Source organism: Halichoerus grypus, chromosome 5 (assembly GCF_964656455.1).
Source record: "Halichoerus grypus chromosome 5, mHalGry1.hap1.1, whole genome shotgun sequence".
NCBI classification, from domain to species: Eukaryota; Metazoa; Chordata; class Mammalia; order Carnivora; family Phocidae; genus Halichoerus; species Halichoerus grypus.
This window is the reverse complement of record NC_135716.1, coordinates 173,740,390-173,762,426: the sequence shown is the minus strand read 5'-3', so window position 1 is coordinate 173,762,426 and position 22,037 is coordinate 173,740,390. Positions and strand designations below refer to the sequence as shown.

At 47.1% G+C, this 22,037-nt stretch overlaps 1 protein-coding gene across 8 annotated transcripts in view; it reads right to left on the bottom strand.

Annotated features, from left to right (window-relative positions):
- UBR4 (ubiquitin protein ligase E3 component n-recognin 4) overlaps window positions 1–22,037 on the bottom strand; it is a 131,611-nt gene that overhangs the window by 66,952 nt on the left and 42,622 nt on the right. For 4 of the 8 annotated variants that reach the window (XM_036115527.2, XM_036115528.2, XM_036115529.2 and 1 more), the window contains exons 33-57: window positions 21,706–21,894; window positions 21,215–21,278; window positions 19,540–19,731; window positions 18,687–18,757; window positions 18,448–18,595; window positions 17,785–18,012; window positions 16,961–17,131; window positions 15,736–15,918; window positions 14,478–14,636; window positions 13,989–14,141; window positions 13,099–13,326; window positions 12,642–12,799; window positions 11,488–11,659; window positions 11,058–11,259; window positions 9,805–9,968; window positions 9,161–9,377; window positions 8,109–8,325; window positions 7,311–7,343; window positions 6,101–6,164; window positions 5,529–5,663; window positions 4,369–4,543; window positions 3,590–3,673; window positions 3,356–3,496; window positions 2,375–2,496; window positions 1,348–1,459 (exon numbers count right to left, since the gene is read on the bottom strand). In XM_036115527.2, the coding sequence (XP_035971420.1) occupies window positions 1,348–1,459; window positions 2,375–2,496; window positions 3,356–3,496; window positions 3,590–3,673; window positions 4,369–4,543; window positions 5,529–5,663; window positions 6,101–6,164; window positions 7,311–7,343; window positions 8,109–8,325; window positions 9,161–9,377; window positions 9,805–9,968; window positions 11,058–11,259; window positions 11,488–11,659; window positions 12,642–12,799; window positions 13,099–13,326; window positions 13,989–14,141; window positions 14,478–14,636; window positions 15,736–15,918; window positions 16,961–17,131; window positions 17,785–18,012; window positions 18,448–18,595; window positions 18,687–18,757; window positions 19,540–19,731; window positions 21,215–21,278; window positions 21,706–21,894 (3,782 nt within the window). The remainder of the gene's footprint in view (window positions 1–1,347; window positions 1,460–2,374; window positions 2,497–3,355; window positions 3,497–3,589; window positions 3,674–4,368; window positions 4,544–5,528; window positions 5,664–6,100; window positions 6,165–7,310; window positions 7,344–8,108; window positions 8,326–9,160; window positions 9,378–9,804; window positions 9,969–11,057; window positions 11,260–11,487; window positions 11,660–12,641; window positions 12,800–13,098; window positions 13,327–13,988; window positions 14,142–14,477; window positions 14,637–15,735; window positions 15,919–16,960; window positions 17,132–17,784; window positions 18,013–18,447; window positions 18,596–18,686; window positions 18,758–19,539; window positions 19,732–21,214; window positions 21,279–21,705; window positions 21,895–22,037) is intronic. The other 4 variants (XM_036115533.2, XM_036115536.2, XM_036115531.2 and 1 more) reach the window with 3 other exon arrangements.

Sequence of the window (22,037 nt, the reverse complement as noted above, 5' to 3'; positions counted from 1 at the left end):
ACACATTCCACTAGACCTGCAACTGTACCGTAAGGAAGCCCCAGCCACATGTGGCTAGTCCAAGCGGAGATGTGGTTTTAGTGTAAACTACCCTAGATTCTGAAAACTGCAAAAAAAATTTTCAGAGAGGAAGATTTCTTGGGGCACCTGAGTGGCTCAGTCGGTTAAGCATCTGCCTTCAGCTCAGGTCATGATCCCCGGGTCCTGGGATCGAGCCCCACATCGGGCTCCTTCCTCGGCAAAGGAGCCTGCTTCTCTCTCCCTCTTGCCCCTGCTCGTATGCTCGCTCTCTCACTCACTCTCTCTCTCAAATAAATAAAATCTTTATTTAAAAAAAGGGAAAATTTCTCATTTTTCATACTGACTACACTTAAAATGATATTTTTTATATACCAGATGTATTTCTCTTTGCTCTTTATAACATGGCTAATGGAAAATTAAAAATTATGTTAAGTGACTTGCCTTGGAAATTTCAACCAGAGCCAAACTAAGTAACCAGAGAGTTACATAATAATGCTGACATTCAGATACTTTGTAAAACTGCTTTTACTAAAATGTTCAGTGTTATGCCCTTGACTTGTGTGCAAGTATATCAGGAGGGAAATCTCTTGTGATATGTGCTATCAAACTGACTGTAGGTTAAGTCCACTGGGGCTACTACCCCTTGGGCAGCAAAGTGGACCCTTAACAAAGAGTTTTTTATGTCAGGAAAAATGGCTGTTTTTTGTCTGTGGTCATGTGATTTTTGTGACTGTTCTTATTTTTGCTATAAGCTCTTGGGATCCTTTCAGTCAAACAGAAGATCCTCACTTAGCAATAATGCAAGACACATTAAGAATTGCATGACAAATTTTATGCACTCGGGGCGCCTGGGTGGCTCAGTCGGTTAAGCGTCCAACTCTTTTGATTTCGGCTCAGGTCATGATCCCAGGGTCGTGAGATGGAGTCCTGCATCAGGCTCCGTGCTCAGCTGGAGAATCTGCTTGAGATTCTCTCTCTTCCTCTCCTCCTGCCCCTCTCCCTGCTCATGCACACGCACCCACACACGTGTGTGCACTCTAAAATAAATAAATCTTAAAAAAAAAAAAAAAGACATTTTCTGCACCCTTGGCTTGCTTTTATTATAATACCTTTATTTTCCTATGGTCTCAATTTTATTTTTTTTAATTCTACTTACCATATGCATTTTTAAGTGCCACCTTAAATTTTTTACGGAATAAGGTAGGATAAAACAATGGATACATAAAAGTTTCCAGGACCTTGGTCCACATGAGCAATACCCCCTAAGGCTACACCTCCCTCTCCCCGACCCCACCCAGACAAGCCTAAACCCAGACCTCACATTACCCATTGGAGTGTTGCTTCGAGGGGAGGAGGGCAAGGTCACATGTCTCCGCTTGTTCCTGGGCCTTAGGACTCGAATTAGAGCTTGTTTACAAGAGAAGCTCACAGCAGGATCCTGAGGTTAGGGGGGGGAAAAAAAACAACCAGCATGCTTAGGTTTTAGATTATTCATGAAACTGTCTATAAAGGACATTCTTTTTTCGTCAATCACTGACACAGATGCGAAGGACCAATCTATCTATTCTCACTTGCAACCTTGCTGACCAAGTTCAGTGTTAATCCCATTTCCTGACATGGTGTAGGTAAGACCCATTCCCCACATCCCTGAATCTCAGTTCCTGGTAATGGACTGGCAGATCATTTGCTCCTGAAGTCACACTGGCTCTCTACAAATGGATTTTGGCTTTTCGTCAGAAAGCAGGCTCATCTTAGCTATGGGCTAAAATCAGTACTTCTAACGCTAAGCTTCTACGACACAGTCACTGAAAATAGATCTTGTTGATGTTCATTCACACACTCATTTAAGTAACACTAATTTAGCACTAACTATGTAGCAACCACCAGTACATTCCCCTGGGGATTTAGCGCTAAACAAAAAAAACAAAATCCATCTCCATTTCAAACCTTTCCCTTGCATGGAATGAGTGAGATCATAAAGATTTTACTGACATTCAAAAGTCTTACTTCCCACAACCTTCCTTTAAAAGTCTATTGTATTTCGGGGCACCTGGGTGGCTCAGTCGTTAAGCATCTGCCTTCGGCGCAGGTCATGATCCCAGGGTTCTGGGATCGAGCCCCGCATCAGGCTCCCCGCTCAGAGGGAAGCCTGCTTCTCCCTCTCCCACTCCCCCTGCTTGTGTTCCCTCTCTCACTGTGTTCTCTCTCTCTCTCTGCCAAATAAATACATAAATAAAAGCTTTAAAAAAAAAAGTCTATTGTATTTCATTAATTTAACAAACTTGTTTTTAAAAAAAATTTCTAGACACTCCCAGACCAATACAAGATTATCTGGGGTTGGAGTAATACATACAGGACACAGTAGCATCTGCATGTAGATCTTGGATGCTGTATTAATACAGTCCAGCTCACACGTACAGTAGCCATGAATGATGTCTACCAGGGCATTGACGGTAGCTTCAATATGAGTCAGGCCTACAGGGGAGGAAAAGATGGTAGGAAAACTTCTAGCTACTTGAGAATCTAAAACAAAAGTGCAAATCCTTATCCCCACATAAAGGTCAAACCAACAAAAAAATGACAAGCACACACACCCAGCAAAACAGATGAACAAAACACACATACAGAACGTAGGTTATCAGCATTATTCGTGATTTGCTTTATTAACAGTCTCCTCATCTCCCAAACTGTCTCAAAAGCCTTTGCAGATATCCTGCATCACAGAAATAAGGAGTTGTCTGCTCTTGGATATCAAAAGACGGGGCAGAAAAGTGTGAAGAGCTGAGCAGATTGTACTTGTTCCCCACAGTCCCCAAACCTTAGGTGATGATAAACTTGGCCTCTGACCTTCCTTTTAGGTTGACTGCTCAAGCAACCTGCAAACACAAATGAGCACCAGGGCTCACTCTACTTCCCTAGGTTGCTATTTGGATCCTTATACCTTACTACTTAAACTTTGGATAGTGCGAAGTCAGATGCCAAACACAGGAGTAGCTTAGAAATAAAACAATTCTCAAGGTGATGCTTCACTTTTACCTTCTGAAGTGGCTTTGCCCAAGCTTTCAAAACACTTTTAAAACAATTATAACTACCACCAAGGATACACAGAAACACAAAAATGCCTCTTTCTGTGAAATATTCAACCCCACAGGAGGAGCTACAGTACAAGAAAATCCCACTTCTTTGCCACACTGCTAAACTCCTGTATCTGGAAGAATGCACTGATCTTCCATCAATTCTGGAAGAGATGGATGATGAAGCTAAAGGATAAGGGTTTAACCTGTTCAAAGACAGAACTTAGATCGGGCTTCAAGTATCCCTTTAAATATGATACCTGGCAGGCAGGCAGGTGCCAAGAAGGCATTCTTGGGTTTGGACGCGTGGAGTTTCCAGAAGTGGTTCACCAGCTGGGTGATGAAACTACAGCAGTCTCCTTCCAGCTGCTTCTGAGGTTCTCTCCCCTCATCTACTCCTTCTAATAGAACAGGAGAAAGAAAATGATTAACGATGGTAAATCTGACATGGAATTTAATTTGTTTTAAGGTTAACTCAGGTCAAGGAAGCTTGCCTGGGGAGGGAGTTTCAAGTGGGGCCCCAATCAATATGCCAACTATCCCTAGACTCCAGCAGGCACATCTAGGAAAAAAACAGTCTGGGAAAGGAATATCACAAAAAACATTGTATGTTAGAATTAAGTAGAAAGGGGAGCATTCAGGATCTTTACAGCAGACTCAGAGATTTCAGGTCCAACTGCTCAACTTCTAAAAACTAGGGAACATCTGAGATTTTCTGGCATGATTCCTGGATAAGAATATTAGGAGAAGGAACCAGACAATGACAGCAAATGGGAGCATGTAATTAACAAAACCGTAAAGGCATCAATAAGCTGTATTCAATAAGGCAAAACAAGTTAGGTACCCAGCCAACGTGAGGAGAGAAGAGAAAACAGAATGAAGCTCTGGAAAGCCCACTGCACATGTTAATAAAACACTGGCAAAAGAATAGCATGAAAGCAAGAATTGATCCTATTACTTTAAAGCAACCAGGGCCCAAGCTTAGCTTTGCCCTGAAGATCCTAAGGAGGTAGTTACTTCAGAGACAGATTACATCTGACATCCAGAGCACTAAATAAACTCAAGATTTTCCAAAGGGTAAGCACTGGAAAGAGTATTTGCTTAAATGGTACAATCTAAACGTCAAAAGCCCTACAAGGTACGGAGACAAAGAGTAAAAGCCAGCTCAGAGAATGCAGTCAGGCGGAGGCCAGAGACAACAAGAAGAGGGTGAAAGGGTATAAAAGATGTATCAAGCAGATTTCAGGACCACGACCACAAAGGCCAAGTTCACCTGTTTCCATCGGGGGCAGCTTGGACTCCGTAAAGTGGACAAGGTTGTTAGGGCGCATGATGGCAATGGAGCGAGCTGTAATCACCAGCCTCTGGAAGACCTCAGGGTCCAAATCCTTGCCTTCTTTGCTGGATGTGTTGAGACACTGCACAGCTTTGCTCAGCAAGGCCTGATCCTGTAACAAAAGGATCGCAGAGGATGAACCAAAAGCAAGGGCTGGTTGGACACTAGAGCAAAGAGGAGAGGACAGCTAGCAGGTCATCAGGATGGCTACCTCCTCTCAGGAGAACAGGTTAACTACAGCCAACTACCTGGAACAAGTGTTCAAAGCAGTCCAGTAAAGGTAAACTTCTTAAATCATGAAACATTAAAGGCACAAAATTCGAAAGTCATTAAGTGTCGAAGTACGATAGGAAAATTTGGAACCGCCCAATTCTCCAGAACTGCAACATCCCAGATGACTTTGCTAGAGCAGAAGAGCCGTTTCTCTGCAAGTTCCTACCGCCCAAAGAGTCTGTTTCTAAACTTGCCATTCCTCGAGAGGTTCGGCAGGTTAAACTTGCATTTCTCAAGCTTCTGGGCTGGAGGCACAAAAGCTCACCGAGGCGCCTGGGCTGCTGTTTCTTCCTCGTGGAACTCACCAGTCACCTCTCCCATCTACAGCAACTGGCCCAACCTACTGCCTTCGGCCACCACTTTCAGTTATAGGTGAGACCGCCCCCCCACTCCCTGCGCCCCCTCCCCTGGCCCCAGATTTCCCCCTCAGAATCTCTCCAACAGCCATTCAGCAATTTCCTCACAAGCGAGGACACCTCGCTTTCCAGGGCTTCTAAGTGAGGGCTGTGCCACAGCTGAAGGAAGGATCTCCGTGATTCCCCTGCCCACGCTCTTCCAGAGAAGCCACCCAGTTTTCTCTTAGACCTTGCTGATCCTACTAGTGACAAAAAAATCAATGCAAACCAGGGGCCCGTTAGTCGGCTTATCCCCAGTTTTGAGGGGAGTCGTTCATTTCTCAGGAGAGACTTTAGACAGTGTGGGTCTCATCTCAACGACTTTACTGTGTGCTCCTCGCTTTCCGTTTGCAAGGCCAACTGGCCTGATTCCCCATCAGTACCAAAACTTGCGCTTCTACAGAAGGCATCCAGGGAGGGAGCGATTACCTTATGGCTGTGATAGGCTGAGCGGCTGGTGTGCAAGCTGGCCAGAAGGCTCTTGGACTGCTGCTGAACGCTGCCAGGTGCTGGCAGGGACAGCAGCAGAGTGGCCAGCTCCTGAGCTGCGTTCTTGTTTCTCTCCTGATGCGGAAGACAGCAAGGTTATCGCTGACCCCACCAAATCCGTGCAGAACCAACTGTGTACACTCTGCCCTTCCCCTTTCCTCTTTTCTAGACCACCAGCGCCAGGTTATGCAATGTGGACTGCTAAGAGCAAAATGAAGAATTTCAGAAATTACAGTCCTCCCACAATACAAGAGCAGGAATCGAGTCCCAGTTTACGACTCCTGGAACAGTGTTCTTTTTGCCAGCACTCGTCCTAACCTATGAAACACTCTCACAATGGATCCCCCAAAAGTAGGACAGGAGGCCTTAAGCTAGAGACTTCTCCGGAGCTTCTTTGCAAATCAAGATTATGCTATAAATATTCTTTAGCTGCAAGGCCTCGGGCCTCTGACAACTCCACTGACTTCCTGCCTCTTCAGAAAGCTCCCATGCACTTTGAAAAAGTCACTTGCCTTCTCGATGATTGGGCCAACAGCAAAGCAGCTTTCCAGGGCTTCTAAAGAACTCACAACCAGCCTAGGGAGACAGAAAAGCTGGCTTGAGTACAACCACCACCCTTCTCTCTGGTTGTGCTTGAGCCTGTGCGAACTATAGTCAGGGGGACCTTGGGGACAGCTAATGAATGCCAAATACAAAATCAAAGCACAATAAGACCTGCCACAGGCACCATGCATAACGTTTCCTTGTGTTACAGGCCAGAAGAAACCTGGCTCCCACTTGGAGATCAACCTGAGGCCACGTTCATAATCCGTAACTGAAAGACAGGGCTTTTCTTCCTCAAAGCAGATAAGTGTGCTTCCTTCTGCTGCCTGTGGCAGGGATCACTGAGAGGGGCTTAACAGTCTTGATGCAATGGGACCCAAAGCTCAGGTGCCCATAGATCAGGAGACAAAAGGATACACAAACGGAAAGGTTAAAGCCATCTTCTTATACTGGGAAGGTACGCATTCTCTTTTACTTACATCTCCAAGAAAATGCACAAAGGCACTTCCTGTGAATCCCTAAGTATGGGGAGAGAACAAACTGTGTTTTCAGGAGCATGCCAACTGCCAACATTCACGGGGTACAACAGAGCATCTTTAGAAAACTGAGCCACTTTCTCCTGGGAAAGGAACCGGAAACCCAGCTGTTGAAAGGCACCTAGCAACATGCTCCTCAGGGCTTACTCCTATGAGTTTACTGTGGTATGGTAAAAAGACCAACATCCTGATGCCGAGGCTCCCGGCACAGAGGGAAAGGTATGGAGGAGGTAGCTGGACAGAAAAAGGTCAAGGGGTAGCGGAAGGCAACAAAGAGGGAGGGAAGAGGGGCCTGAGGCATAAAACGAAGTTGGATGAACACGCTCTCTGCTGGCTTGTCAGATGCTAGGATTTCCCCGTCATCCCACTGCCCACGGCCGCCCCCTTCTCACCCACTGTGGAGAGGAAGTGGAGAGGGACAGGGTACAGAAGAGCGAGCTGGGAGGTTCTGGAGCTGCCACCACCAAGTGTGCACGTACAACCCTCCACATACTCCACTCTTACACGGGATAGCTCTGCAGCCATGCAAGGACCAGAACAGAAAGGAGCAGGAGGACTCTTCCGCAGCAAAGCCACACCATTGGTTACACGGCTCTCTGACACACACTCACCCGTGCAGAGAAAAGAAAGAGGGCATACTAACCGGTCCAGCTTGGTTAGGGACTCAGTTTCAGAACTTGGGGGAGAAGCGAAGGGAAAAAAAAAAAAAGGAAAAAAATGTGAAGCTCAGAGAAACCTAGAAACACATCCTAAGCAAACAATATAAGAATAGGGGAGGGGGAAAAAAAGAAAGAGAGAGAGAGAGAGAAGGGAGGGGGAAGGCTGCTGGTGGGAGGCAGTGACTTCAAGCCAGGCTATTCTTCTGACTTACGATGTAAGAAACTCAGCGTCTTACATCATGAGTCGCCTTATCTACCGCGGCAAACCAGCAGCCGCCTAGCACAAAGAAGCCAAGCGCGACGCTTCAGAAGGCCCCTGGGGGGGAGCCCGGGGAGGCTCTGACCTCCGCTGCACGTGCAGCAGCCAGTGTCTGGCCAGCAGCGCCATTACCACCTAAGAGGCCGCTGCAGAGAAAGAGAAGATGATGACATCAGAAGGAACGGGAAGATTCTCCCCTCTAATCTCAACAAGACTGGACCCAAATTTCTAATGCTGGCTTAAGCATCTCCTACTCCACAGCCTCTGGCTCCTCCAAAGGACGCCTGAGCATTAAGAGAAGGCACAGAAGCCCCCAGGCAGACTAGAATCCCATGGCTTGGAGCACGCTGCCAGGCTCTGTCTGCGTACTAAGGAGACACAGGCAGTCGGGCAGCTGGGGGACAACCTGAAACTCACAGGCTACACTTGGGGCAATTTTGAGAAGCTGACTCTCTCAGGACAGGTTGTGCCGGGAGAGGGGAAAATGGCAAGGACGGGAGCCAACCCCCACCGGCGCTGGTACCTCTCCAGGACTGTTCCACTGGTGGTGGCAGGGGCCCCGGAGTCGCTGTCTCCAGTGCCATTGCTCTGGTTCAGGTTGGAAGGGCAGATGTTGCTGACAGAGGCAGAAGGGAACTCTTCCGGGGGCTCGTCGGGCCAGCCAAACTGCTCTTTCGTCTTGCCGTAAATTTTCACAGCGTCGATCATGGTGACACCAGCCGGATCCACCGAGGCCCCAACTGCAACAAGTAAGAGAAGCTCTAGGAAGCACATTCTCTACAGGGCGAACGTGACCACCACCAAAGCGAAGAGCAGACTAAAGAGGGCAAAGTAGCAAATCCCACCGATTTTTGTCACGGAGAAACTTTGTCTCCTGAGACTCGAACAGCACTTGGACCCTGTGGAGATGCTGACTGCATGTGAAGCAGTCCCACTGACCAAAGGCCTAGGAAGGCCAGCTCTCAGAAGAGCCTCTGAGCACCACGGCAGGACCCCTCTGGTGCTCTCGGGGCACTGCATCCCACAAGCTCCACCCCCTAGGGAGCTCTAAGCACCCCCTTTGTTCAAAACACAGACCATCATCATTCAGTCTAACAGCAGCTATTTCTAGAAGCAAGAGCATCAGACAGGCGGCCAGTAAATGGTAGAGAAATACGCCAGGCTCGTGAAAGGCTCAGGGAGTTGTTTTCTGAGGGTTTAAAGAATTCGACAGCTCGGCAAGGCCAGGCGCTGCTACACAACCGTCTCTCGGCGGCCTGTGACCGAGGCCCTCATCTGTGCTTTCAGAACACCTGCTGCTCTCACGCGCTGAGCCTGCCTCCTCCCTGCCCACTGACGTAGGCAACCACACCAGCAAGGCTGAGCCTGCCCCACAGAAGTGGACGTGGAGGCAGGGTCTGCCCTGTCTTCACCCCTCCTGTTCTTCGGCACACCCCTCTCCTGCCCATCTCCAGTGAAGCTCAGAGCTTCAGGGTGGCAGAGACCACTGAGCAGCAGAGAGCAGAAGGTTCCCAGAATACCGAAGCGCCACACAGAAGTGAGAAGGGCACGCCATGCCAGGGGCTGGCGACTCACTGAAGAGGTTCAGTTTCTTGTCGGCCTGCAGGGCTTCCTCTCTGGTGAAGGGGAAGTCAAACCAGCGGGAGCGACTCAAGTTAAGCTGCATGGTCCTGCCGAAAATCTCAATGTAGGACGGGGCCCGTTCAATGGCCTGGGTCCCGATCTGGATCCGCATGCCTGTCATCACCATAGTGCTGTTGTTGTTGCTAATCTCGATGGTGAAGCCACCAGGCTGGAGGGAGATAAGGTCCAAGTCAGACAATGAACACAAGTTCTTTGGGGCAAACTTAAAACCCTTTGTCTGCTGGCGCCAAAGTGCGTGATCCCAGAGAAGTCCTTTACCCTCCTAACTCTTTGGTAATGATTTGCTTACTTCCAAGGACAAGAAAAGAGAGGCAAGGAATGGGACAGTGTCCAGTTTCAAGCTACTTTCTCCCTATCACTAACCACCTCCTGCTGCTAATGTTGGAACAGAAGCCCTTCTGTGTGGAAGTTTAGAATAGCCATTAACTCCAGGGACCGCTTAAATAGAATCCAAGGATTAGTGACTGTAAGTATAATATTTCACACCTGCATTCTAAGAGAAGAGGTGTTTTCAAACCACACTGTTCAGGAGTCCTTCTACCCAGGTACGGTGCCCAGCCCAGCACGGTCCTCACCTTGGTGTTGGCCACGTACATGCCAGTGGAATTCAGCCGGTGCTTTATCTGCTGCGCATTGTAGACTTGCAGGAGGTCATTCCCACCAAACTCCACATCCGTCAGCTGCTGGTTGTGTTCAAAGAAGTCAATGGGGAAGGTCACCTGGCTAGATGTGCGGGTTGCTGTGGGGAACAGGAGCAGCGGACACAGAGCATCAGTAAGCATGTCACCCCACCTCTGCACCCACCCCCCTGGGAAAGCCCCTCCCGACTGATTCTGCACTCCGACGCTCTAACCTCTTCCGGACAACCGGGATGTCAAAGTCTGTATCAGCGTGATGCCTGCATGTGGCCCACAGTCCAACAGTCATCATCCCTAACCACAACTCGACCCAGCGGGACAAAGAACTCAGGCGTGGTATTGAATACAGTTAGTAACAACAGGTTCCCTCACGGCTGGTTTATTGAAAGTAAACAACTCAGAGGCACCTGGGTGGCTCAGTCAGTTAAGTGTCTGCCTTTGGCTCAAGTCACGATCCCGGGTTCCTGGGATCAGGCCCCATGCTGGGCCCCCTGCTCAGCGGGGAGTCTGCTCTTCCCTCTCTTGCTCATGCTCTCTCCCTCTCTCTCAAATAAATAAAGTCTTTTAAATAAATAAAGTGAACAACAGAAACTTCTTTACAGGAGGATGAGCTGCATCGTTACCTCAAACATGGATTCTAAAACAAATCTGTCACGGGATGACCCCTGCAAAGGTCTCTGCTTAGCCAGAGTCACTCCATTCCCAAATTCAAGCCTCCACACCCTGAAGAGTCCTCTATCAGTGAGGAGCAAGACTCCCAGCTCAGAATCTACGATGGGTTCTTCACTACTTGGTGGGAAACTGACCAGTGGAAACAATCTATCGTCCACTGGTTCCATGTTAGACTTCACATCAGTTAAGCCATGTTCCCCAAACCCAGAGAAAAATCTCTCCAACAAAATCCATGAGATCATTCTTTCCTGGGCACCTAAGAACTGCTGACCTCAAGTGGAGAGCCAATGAGTGCTTGCCATTTGTACGTCAGGTCTCTAAAAGCCACAAGAACACTGTTGGCCTCAGGAAACATGACATTGCTTTGGGGAAATTCACGGCACCTATCTCTACCTTTAAGAAACAGGCAAGTGGGAGAGTCACCATTTCTTCACAGACGTTTATCACCATCTGTTCCGAGTCTTGTCTAGAAGACTGCCATCCCCGCTCCCCCACCATCTTTTGAGGAGGGGCCTTACTGATGGTGGCTGTCTTGCGCTTCCGAACAGGCTTCATTATACTGATGACACTGCTGGGCTGTAGGGATGGCTGGAGCCAGTAGGAGGTGTTCTCCACGTTGGCCATGTAAATGCGCAGGCTGCCGTCCTCACAGAGCAGGATCATCGTGGTCCGCTGCTGCTCGTTGCAGGCCGTGTGCCGAATGGCAACCATGTCTTGGATCTGGCAGAGGAGACAAAGGAGGGTGTCAGGTCCCACAACTAGAGATCAGAATCTATAGAAAGAAGGTAAGGGGGTGCAGACGAGCGACAGAGAAAAGGCATCTAGGAGAAAACATCTTTGATAAGCCTTTTCTACTGAAAGGGCCGGGGAAGGGACACAATATACAAATGCAGAAATACAGAATCAGACCAGGTTCACAGCCAAGTGATGGGAGCATCTGGCACTGACCTTTGCTTTGGCAGGCAGAGTCTTAATCTCTTGGATAAGGAAAGTGTCTGGTTTGACCATCACTACCAGTGGCACACCTGTAGTCTGCTGGACACAGCACACCAAGCCAGGGTGGTTCATCACCTCGGACCACTGGCAAAGGGCAGGAGACGTCTTACTGCCACCATTGGAACTGCAGACAACAAAACTGGCCACAGTCAGGGTGTCAGTCGCCACCTAGTCATCCTTTTCTTGACTTAAAGGCCATACTGACCAAATACCTGACTCCCAGAGCAATTTATGTGCCCAGGGACTTGAATTACCTACGAGTCTCAGCTCTATTCTGAGCCACGCATGTACTCTCACATAACCACTCTGTGCCCCCCGACAGGAGTCCTGGTTTAGAAATCTCCTCTGCTAGCTCCCAGTGTCTGAGGGAAGAGGTGGCCCAATGTGCCTAGAAGTCATCCACTGCATGGAGCTGCCTAAGGCTCATGATCCCTGGTCCTATCAAGCATCTCCAAGCACATCAAGTTCTGCGTGAATGATACCCCATTTGATTTCATCTCCAACCAGGTAACATTTCACAACACAAAGGCCAGAGAAACAGTGCCTACAGCACTTTTATGGCTCTTCAATGGCAGACAGGAAAGACAGGAAAGCAGCCTAAGCCTCTTCTCCCTAGCTCCCTAAATTAACACTCACCACCTCACTCACACCTCTACTATCCAGACACCGGATGAAAGCCTCTACTGCCCCCCTCACCCCCGACCACGCCCCCACTGCTGATACCATGCTGTGTTCTGATCAACTACCCCAGCAGGGAAACTTAAAGGGCACTTTGGCCGCATGAGTGTCTAGGAGCAACTTACGCTCCCTCCTCAAAACTCAGTTATCACCCTAAAGTCAGGTGTGCTGCCTTGACTACAGCTTCTTCCTTCTGAGTGACAGTGGTCCCCAAACTACCTCCTACAGCTCGGGGTCTGCACCATGGAGGACAAACCATGCAGACAACCAACCTACCAACACTGGGCACCTCTTGCCTATAAAAGGGAGAGGCCCACCAGGGCAAAGTAAGCTTCACCAGATTCCTAACAGACGCCAGTACTGGGCCAGAGGAGTCTCCCACTGAACACGGGCACCGTGGAAGCTCAGCGTGAAGCACTCCTTCCCACCTTTTGATGTTGATGGAGAAGAGCTGCAACACTTCCAGAGTTGTCCTGCTGACGGTGGCTGCAAATGATTTGCCTTGACAATAGCTGAAGAACAACATCTGCAGCACATGGGAGTAGTAGACGGACACACCGCCACCAGCCACCTGGCTGTTACTGTCCTGTCGGGGCAAAGATACAACACTTGCATTAACCTCGCGTGTTGTCTTCGGGACCAGCAGCCAGTTTTGCAGGTAATTAGTTTTAAATCATGACTGTGGGCTCTCATAATCTAAGTCGTGCGGGTAAATCTTAGAAATACCATCAGAGTCAAGGAACTTCACAGTGCATCAGTTTGGTCCTAAAGTACAAGAGTTTCTGCTAATAGGGAAAAAGTCAGAGACCAAAGAAAAAAGAAAAACAATAGAGGAGCTACTAGGCTAATCCATCTGGAAGAGGAGAAAGCAACACCTTCCCAAACCTTCAGGTCCTCATGGTTGATTTCCAGCACATTAGTGACATAGAAGGGTCCCTGCTGGGCACTGCTGGCCTCTTCCATGAGCTGGGTGTAGATATAACCAGCTGAAGACATTATAACAATGATGTTCTTTCCCTCCTCGTTGAAGAGGAAGGTAACATCTCTTATCTTCGAGCTTGGCAGGAGAAAGTAGAAGGTCGGGCTCAAGGCATCAACAGACAGGTCATAAATCTGCAGGACAGAAGGAAGGGAGATCTAGTTCAGTCTCACCCCCAAATCAATCTGGCGAATCCAAAGACCTGCCATTGGTGAGTAATGGGTATTCATTCTCCCTCCAACAAGCGTCTGCAAGTATCAGGCACAGAGCATACAAAGATGAGTTATCTTTTTTTTTTTTTAAAGATTTTATTTATTTATTTGACAGAGAGAGCGAGGGAGCACAAGCAGGGGGAGCAGGAGAGGGAAAGGGAGAAGCAGGCTCCCCGCCAAGCAGGGAGCCCGATGCGGGGCTTGATCCCAGGACCCTGAGATCATGACCTGAGCCGAAGGCAGACGCTTAACCATCTGAGCCACCCAGGCGCCCCAAGATGAGTTATCTTTTAACTCTCCCTCAAGGAATGACTAGGGGAGAGATATGCATCTACATATTCTGTGACAAGTACAGGAAAACCCATGCGCTTGGGGGAAGAACCCAGAAACAGGGGGAGAACCAGAAACAACGTCATATTGCCTACACACAGAAAGCTCTAGCTCAGCACCATAACAAAAGGCGACAAAATTAGGATTGCTTACTTTTAATTTCTGGGAGAACTAGCACATAATGGAGATCAGACATTCTGGATTTAAAAACAAAACATTTCTAGGACCACATCATCCAAGAGCAGGAACTGTACCTTGACAAAGTCTGCAGTGACAATCGCTAACTCGGTCTGTGAACCAGGTAACCACACCGCTTTGATGATGAAGTTGCCCGTTGCCAACTGTGGGTGCAGCACCAAGTGATCCGAAACAGAGCCTGAACTACTGAAGGTCAACACGTGGCAATCCTGGACAGGGTTTAAGGAACAGACTGGTTAAAAGATGGCGGGAAGTAGAATGACTCATTTCACCTCTCGCAAGTCTTCCCTGACATTCCCTGCCTTCAGATAGTATTCACACTGTCCAGTAATACACTCAGGTTCCGAGAACACACAAAAATCGTTTCCAATACAAGAAAGATCTGCAAGAGCTGGGAGAAATTCAGAGAAAGATTTCTTTTATATTCCAAAGGCTTTTAGGTTTTAATCTTAACGGTGAGAACGAGAAAGCGGCGCTGAGAACAGAGGAAAGAAGAGGATCAGGATCTGTAGCGCAAAGTAATCAAACCTGGATCAGATTATTACCTTCAGCCCACACACGGCCAGGTAGTCCTCCTTGCAGGGATTCCCAGTGAGGCTCAACACAGTAAAAGGGACAGGGGCAGAAGCCAGGCGGGTCAGAGTCAACTTCCTTTTGCTGGAATCTGCTTGCTTCAAGAGTGCAGAGAGCTGCAGAACAGTGATCTGCAAGGGGACAATCGCCACTTTATTCTTTTTTTTTTAAGATTTTATTTATTCATTTGAGACACAGAGATACAGAGAGAGAAAGCACGAGCAAGGGGAGGGGTAGAGGCAGAAGCAGGCTCCCTGCTGAGCCAGGAGCTGAACATGGGGCTCAATCCCAGGACCCTGGGACCACGACCCGAACCGAAGGCAGACGCTTAACCATCTGAGCCACCCAGGCGCCCCTTGCCAATTTATTCTTACCCCCATCCTCTTAGAGGACACAGAGTCCAACAAAAGCTCCTTCAATGGGGTACTAGTCCATAGTTAAAGTCTCTTAGGAAAACCCTCTCTTTCTCCCAGTGGAGAGAGATGGGATCCCTTCATTTCCTCCTTCCAGTGACGACAAAAGAGAGGAGTAATGAAACCAGCTCCTCTTTATACACAGTTCGTGAAAATAATTACCCACTCCCTATGTACTATCATCCTTTCTAGTTTTCTGTACAAGTTTTTGTTTTGTTTTGAAGTATTTTAGAGGGACCTTATAGACTTATCAGATTCCTAGTTTGTTTTCCACTTAAGGTAAAGTTAAAACAACTTCACTAGTGATGAAGAAGCCAGAATACAGAAAAATGTTGAGATACGTGCCACCCTTCCAACTTCTACTGGTTCTCTAAAACGACATAAGCTTCCCTGTGTCCGTAGTGGGCCAGGAGGACAGGAAAGAACTAAATAAGGAACACTGTGTCTTCCCATGAAGACGCTTATTTCTTGGCTTGTGCCCTGCCTCCAGCATGACCAAACCACACCAAGCCTGGGAGCCACGCTGTCCTAGATAATCGCTAGTCATTATCTTTCCCTGAAGGCTCGAAGGATAGGTTTTGAGTAAGAAACTACTCATCAGAAGCAGCAACTTTGTTCTAGTCACATTACTTCTAAGTCTAACCAATGAACTCAGAGTTGGAGTAGAAAAGCTCATTGAGCTCTGTCCTGTAAAGCATTCTTGGAACCCAAAAGATCTTCTCCCAGAGGACCAATCTGAGTATAGTCATCTATCTGTTTTGTTTAGCACTTAAGACAAATATGACCTAAAATGAGTAGGAAAGAACTAGAAACCCACCTTCCCTTTCTCATGGCTGACAGCCAAATGCTGGCGGCGCCCATGCGGGGAGGAGAGCACACACATAGCCACCCGCCTGAGCACATGGGCGCTGATGAGCTGTCGAATAGTCTGGCCCTGGTCACCACTGTAATTCATCCGAACATTCTCAAAGGCGCCTTCCTGGGAGCCTAAGGTGGGAACCTGGCAAAGAAGGAAGCAGAGAATAGGCAGTAGTAAGCCAAAGAGATCAAGTGGATCCATCCACTATTCATGTGACCGAGACACTGCATAACGCAGTCATTCAAACCCAACAGATTTCAGTCTAATCCACGGACAGTTAGGCAAGCCTCTCAAAGTTATTTTGTCAATGCAATTAAGAACAACGTAGTGAATGTTTCACAAAGCTAAATTTAATTAATACAAAAGTACTGGCTTCTTAAAATATTAAAATGCCCTTTTTTTTACGTCAAATGACGGTGATAACAGAGGGAATGTTTTTCATTGATCTGACCTGGCAAAACTGAGTCGGCAACTTTATGGATCCCCAACACCACCCCAATACTTATTCGCTTCATCTTTAACAGCTCAAAGTCTAAAAGCCACTACTGTAAAACTGTGACTCATTTTTACTAAAATATCAGAATATCTGTATGTACATGTGTTTATTTCTGAGGGAATATTTTTCCCTTAAAAACAGTTTCTTTATGAGATCTATTCCTATACCTCGTTCATTTGTACACTTTCCTTTCAGAAGCACAGACACTTTAGGCTGGTTTCCACTATTTCACACCATTGCTAAACCTGACAGGCAGAACACACCAGAACTCCTATTCTCAGTGCTGAGCAGTAGGTTTTAAAGTGGATAATGACTTACAACTTCTAAGCCATTTCTCATGAAGAACTAGAGTTACCTGAAGGACTATAAGCAGAAGACGACAAATATGATTTTGCAAGCCAGTGGGACCTGAGGTGTCCTACTTTATATACGGAAAAAATTTCTAACTAGTATAATTGCCCTCAGATGTTGTTCCTCACATCTTGGGCGTTCATATATTCTTATGAACTGAAAGGGAACTTACTCACTGAGTTGGCCCAAAGGACCTTTTGTGTGTTCCTTTGAAGACACACCTCACACGTGGATCTCCCCACTGGCTAGCTAGGGACTGGCTGTCCTAAGGATACTCTTCAGAGCATCCAGCACACCTTGGCATCTCAGCAAATGTGCTGCTCTTGCCACACTCACCATCAGCTGATCTGTCATCTCAACCACCTTGTCCACGGTATGCAGCTCCCGGAGGGCTTGCTGGGCCCGGCTGCTACTCCCCACAGCTGAAGCCTGCTGAAAGTTGGTCTGAATGGCGTCCATGAGGAAACTGAGCATGTCTAACACGAGAGGAGCGAAGGAGAAATTGGCCTGAGAAAAATCCAAATACACAAGTGAAAAAAAAAAAAAGAAAGAAAACGGGTCATACTCATCATTAATAAATCTTGCCAATAACTACCTTCAGAATCTAGAATCCAGCTTCCACACTTCCAATTTGATATTCTAGCCATATCTCTTCCTTTCGATAATATTGGAATCGTGCTACGAATTCTAGAGCAATCTTTCTAAACCAGGAATCCCATGTAGACACCCTAATGCTAGAATACACCCATCACACAGGATTAGCTAAATTCTCTCCTATGCATCTAAAATTGTTCTGGTTATGTGCCATCCTTGAGAAAACTGAGAAAACAATCATGTAAATGACTTTCTGTATTCTGTGCTTCAGATGAGAAAACACTGGCCAAGGAAGGTGTTCTAGAGTATTACACAACTAAAACAGACGCTCCCTCAAACCCCCCCATTGCTCCTCAGTCCCAAATCCCTCCCTGTGAGGCAGGGGCTGACAACAGGCCCTACTCAGATCTGTCCCGTGAAAATGAGTAAACTCAAGAGAAAGGACAAAGCGTCCCTCAGCCCCACTAGGGGCGTTGCAAGGAGAGCCTTGCGCATGGCTCGCTCGGGAACCAGCTGGCCCGGCTCCGCACTCCACCCAGCGTCCCAGGCACCACCAGAACCCCCACCTGGTTCTGCAGTTCCTCCCGGCAGCCCTCCACTGTACGGCACAGGCTGCTCTTCTTGGGCTTCTCTTCGTCAGCAACCTTTCCGTCGCTGATGGTGACCTTGGCCTTGTCCGCTGGAGATGTGCTGGTGTGGCGCACCAGACTCTCGGAAACCCTGGGTTCACTCTGAAAGGCTGACTCCTTCATGGTGGAGCTCATGCCACTGCTGGGAGTTCGCTTCACCAGCGCCTAGGGACAGAAAATGTCAGAAGCCCAAAGCTCGAACCACAAACACAGATGAAATGCTGCCTGAGATCTTGGTGGGAAATGCAGACCCGGAGGAGAAATCAGCCAAACATTTAAATGATATCCAACCGCCTGAATTCTGATCTTCATGGTACCCACCTAGTAGCTAATACTTCGCCACTCACAGCCACAGGTCTTAATAACAACATCTGAAACTGTGGCAGGTCTTAGAAAAAAAACTGCAAGATTTTTAAGGACCCTGAAAGTTCTAACATTTTAAGTGAAGTGGCTTAGGCCATGATCAGTGATAGACCCAGAACTTACTCCTAGACCTGGGCTACCACGAAGGTGACAAGGCAATTTCCCAGTTTGGCTTCAGCATTCCCGTGTCACTAACGAGTCACCCTTCCTAGCCCAGCGAATGTTCCAAACTCTCACCAAACAGCTGCCATCTTCCTTGGCTCCACAGTCACAGAAGAAGGAACCATATTTGGCATAGGAAATCTCATGATCCTTGTGGCACACCTTGGCACAAACTGTGCACACACCTACCCCATCTACCATTTTACAGGTGTGACAGTGGTACCTACAAAGAACGAGAATGAGTAAATGAGCCCAGCTGCGCCAACAGTCCAAGGCCCAACAAATCCTCCCCTGAAAGAATGAACTACTCTTACCAATGCTGATTCATGAATTCTTTCTGAGTGATCGTGAAAGTGCAGAGTTTATTACAAAGAGAATCTTCATCCTTCAAAGATAATAAATCTTTTTAATCAGAAATATACCCTCTACGCAGGCCTACAGAGAATAAACAGTCGATTCATAAATGACCAGTAAAAACTTACCCCTTGAAATTATCTGCAGGCTATAAACGTGCTACAATTCCAGGTGAGAGCTTAAGGTTTTATGATTAGGAAAAAAAAAAAAATCTAGGGGTGCCAGGGTGGCTCAGTTGGTCGAGCATCTGACTTAAGTTTTGGCTCAGGTCATGATCTCAGGGGCGTGGGGTCAAGCCCTGCATCAGGCTCAGTGCTCAGCAGGGAGTCTGCTTGGGGCTCTCTCTCTCTCTCCCCCTCCCTCTGCTCCTCCCCCTGCTCATACATGCTCGCCCTCACTCTCCCCATCTCTCTCTCAAATAAATAAATCTCTAAAATAAATAAATAAAAGAAATTTTAAGCTTTCTCTGTAAGAGAGCTCACACCATTCCCATGAAGAAATCATCCCTAAGACTCCATTTAGGATACAAACACTGAAGAACTGCAGAGTAAGTGACTCTGCATGGAAGAAGCCATGTGCTTATTAAACAGTCCCTTCCCTAAGAGATCAGATCCCTACAGCTTACTCTGCAGACCTGGAAAATCAGTCTGGCATTAGTCATATAAAGTGGGAGAAAGCAGACAGGAGTGGGAGAGTTTTGAAGCTCACAGGGGCTAGAAAAGAGGGCCAAAGGCTTGTTAGCATGAGCTCTGTCAGTGGCAGTCAGCCGTTAATAAACTGGCATGGTTGCCTGGATGATGATGTGGTACTTACTGAATCCTCAGCCTGGGAGTCTTCCTCTTCCACTGCCAACTCCTCCACCCAGTCTGAGTCCACCTCAATGGCCCGCTCCTCCCCATCCACCGAGAGGTGACTTGGGCCTTGACCATTACTCTGGCTCAGGGCATTGGTGACATCGGCCAAGTAAGACATAATGTGGCACGTGCACTCCAGGACTATCACATGCTGGAAGAAAAGACCACCATCACACCACAGAAACCAGTTCTCCATATGTGATTATTGTGTACTATGTTTTCTCAAACTCTCCTCAATAAAGCTCAAGATCAGAGACTTCGTATAAAAGCAGACAAAAAAACATTTTAATTACCTATTTCCTCAGCTCTGAGCACTGTGACTGCATGTAGCAGTTAATACATTGGGCTGAATTAATGTGATTCATTCATTCTCAAGCACGAAAACAACCCTCTACAAAATGTTGTAAAATGAGGTAAAAATGAAATCAGGAAAACAGAGTAGAATTGGAGGCAAAAACCATTCAAGAAGAATGGTGGTTGCCAGAGGCAGAAGCAGGGGGTGGGTGGAGAATGGATGAAGGGGGTTCAAAAGATACAACCTTCCGGTTATAAAATAAGTAAGTCACACGGATATAATGCACAGCATGGGGACAATAGTTAACAATATATTGTATTGCATGTTTGAAAGTCACTAAGAGAATAGGTCTTAAAAGTCCTCAGTACAAGAAAAAAACATTTTACAACTATGTACGGAGGCAGATGTTAACTAGCCTTATTGTGGTGATCGCTTCACAACCTACACAAACATCGAATCATTATGCTGTACACCTGAAAATAATATAGTGTTACATGTCAAGGATACCTCAATATAATAAAAAGACTAGATTAAAAGTATGAATGGGCTCTCATTGGCTTTTTTCCTACCAACAGCATTTTTTTTAACCATTAGTAAAAGACATTTACGTTACTGGGTTTTAAATTTATGCAGTAGGGAGGAATAGCTTCAGAAATCAAGCGAAATTTTCCAGCAAACCACTGCTCATGTTTGCCTAAAATCCCAGGAGCCTGGCATCAAGGCCTCATATTTCTAAGTTCCTTCCCTAGGCGCTCTGACAGTTCAGAGCTGAGAGGACAAAGACTAGCAAGAAAGGAAGGAGACATGAATGGTGCAGTGCTGGGTCTCAGAGGTCAGTTAGCTGCTCTTAGCCACCTCTGTCAGGTTCATGGTGGGACAAGGGGAGGAGAAGAATGCCTGCATGCAAGACTTCTGTCAGTTTAAAACCGTTCTTCACAGCAGTGACCTGAACCTTCAGGTAAATTAAACAATTCTAGTAAGGGGACTAGAGCAAAGAAGTCAGTCGGTGACCCCATATACCACCTAGTCAGAGTACCCAGTTCCAATGCGGGAGCAGGAGACAATTTTCTACAGCACACCAATGTCTAAAAAACAGCAAGAATTCACTAGGTTTTAAGGATTCAGCTGGATGTTTTTTGTTTACCCTGTTATTTCCCCCCATCACTCCTCACAACCCAGCAGAGGCCCGAGGGCATGCAGTTCACGTTACAAACTCCTAGGGCTTTGAAACTGTACCCAGGCTGGCCAAGGCCAGAAGCCAGTCAAACGGAGAGCCTTCTATGTGATCACAAAGAAGAATCATCAGTCCCTGATTGCTGTCATGCTGCACTTTGCTTACCTTTCCATGCATTACATTGGCATTCAGTTTTTCAACCACATTCTTCTGTGATAGGTATTTCTTGCTGTCCCAAAGGAAAAAAAAAGGGGGGGGGGGGACAGGGGAGACACAAAAATCATCTAAGGAACCAAAGAAAAGGAAGCAGTTTTCATGAATCCTGCAACAATTTGTGACACTGGGAAGCAAAGGCATGCTTAGAAAACACTGAGGTGTAGGTGCTCTGGTCTTATCACTGACACTTGATACACTTTCCCTAAGACTTCTCCTAAGGATAATGAACAGGAAACTCTATAAGAATGTAACAAAGATTGAGTCTCAAGTGAACAGTTACAGACTACTCCCTCAATCCCCAATAAAAAGGTAGAGACTCAAGTTCTTTTATACTCACTCCAAGCTACAAAGAAAATAACTTGTAATTCATTATCTATCCCCCTTCTCTCTAAGAGCAACGCTGCACCTATAGATAGGCCCCTCCAATTTCATCATCTTACCATCTACTCAGCCAGTCCACAGCAGCATTGTGAAGCTGAAGATGGCCGGCACCTTGACCTGCACTGGCCAGTGTGGCCATCACAACCATGAGTTCAGGGAAACCAGTCCCATCACCGTTGGCCAACATCTCTGTCGCCATGGGGATCAGGGTGCCCAGAAGCACAGCACACACACCTTCCCCAACTTGGCTGGTAGAAAAGAAACAGCAAATTAGTAAGTAAACAACAGGAATCTGACTGTACTTCTAAATTTATAAAAGTAAGAGACATTGAAAATTAAACATTAAATACATGACTCTCCCCACCCCCTTTCTCCCCACTCCATATATATG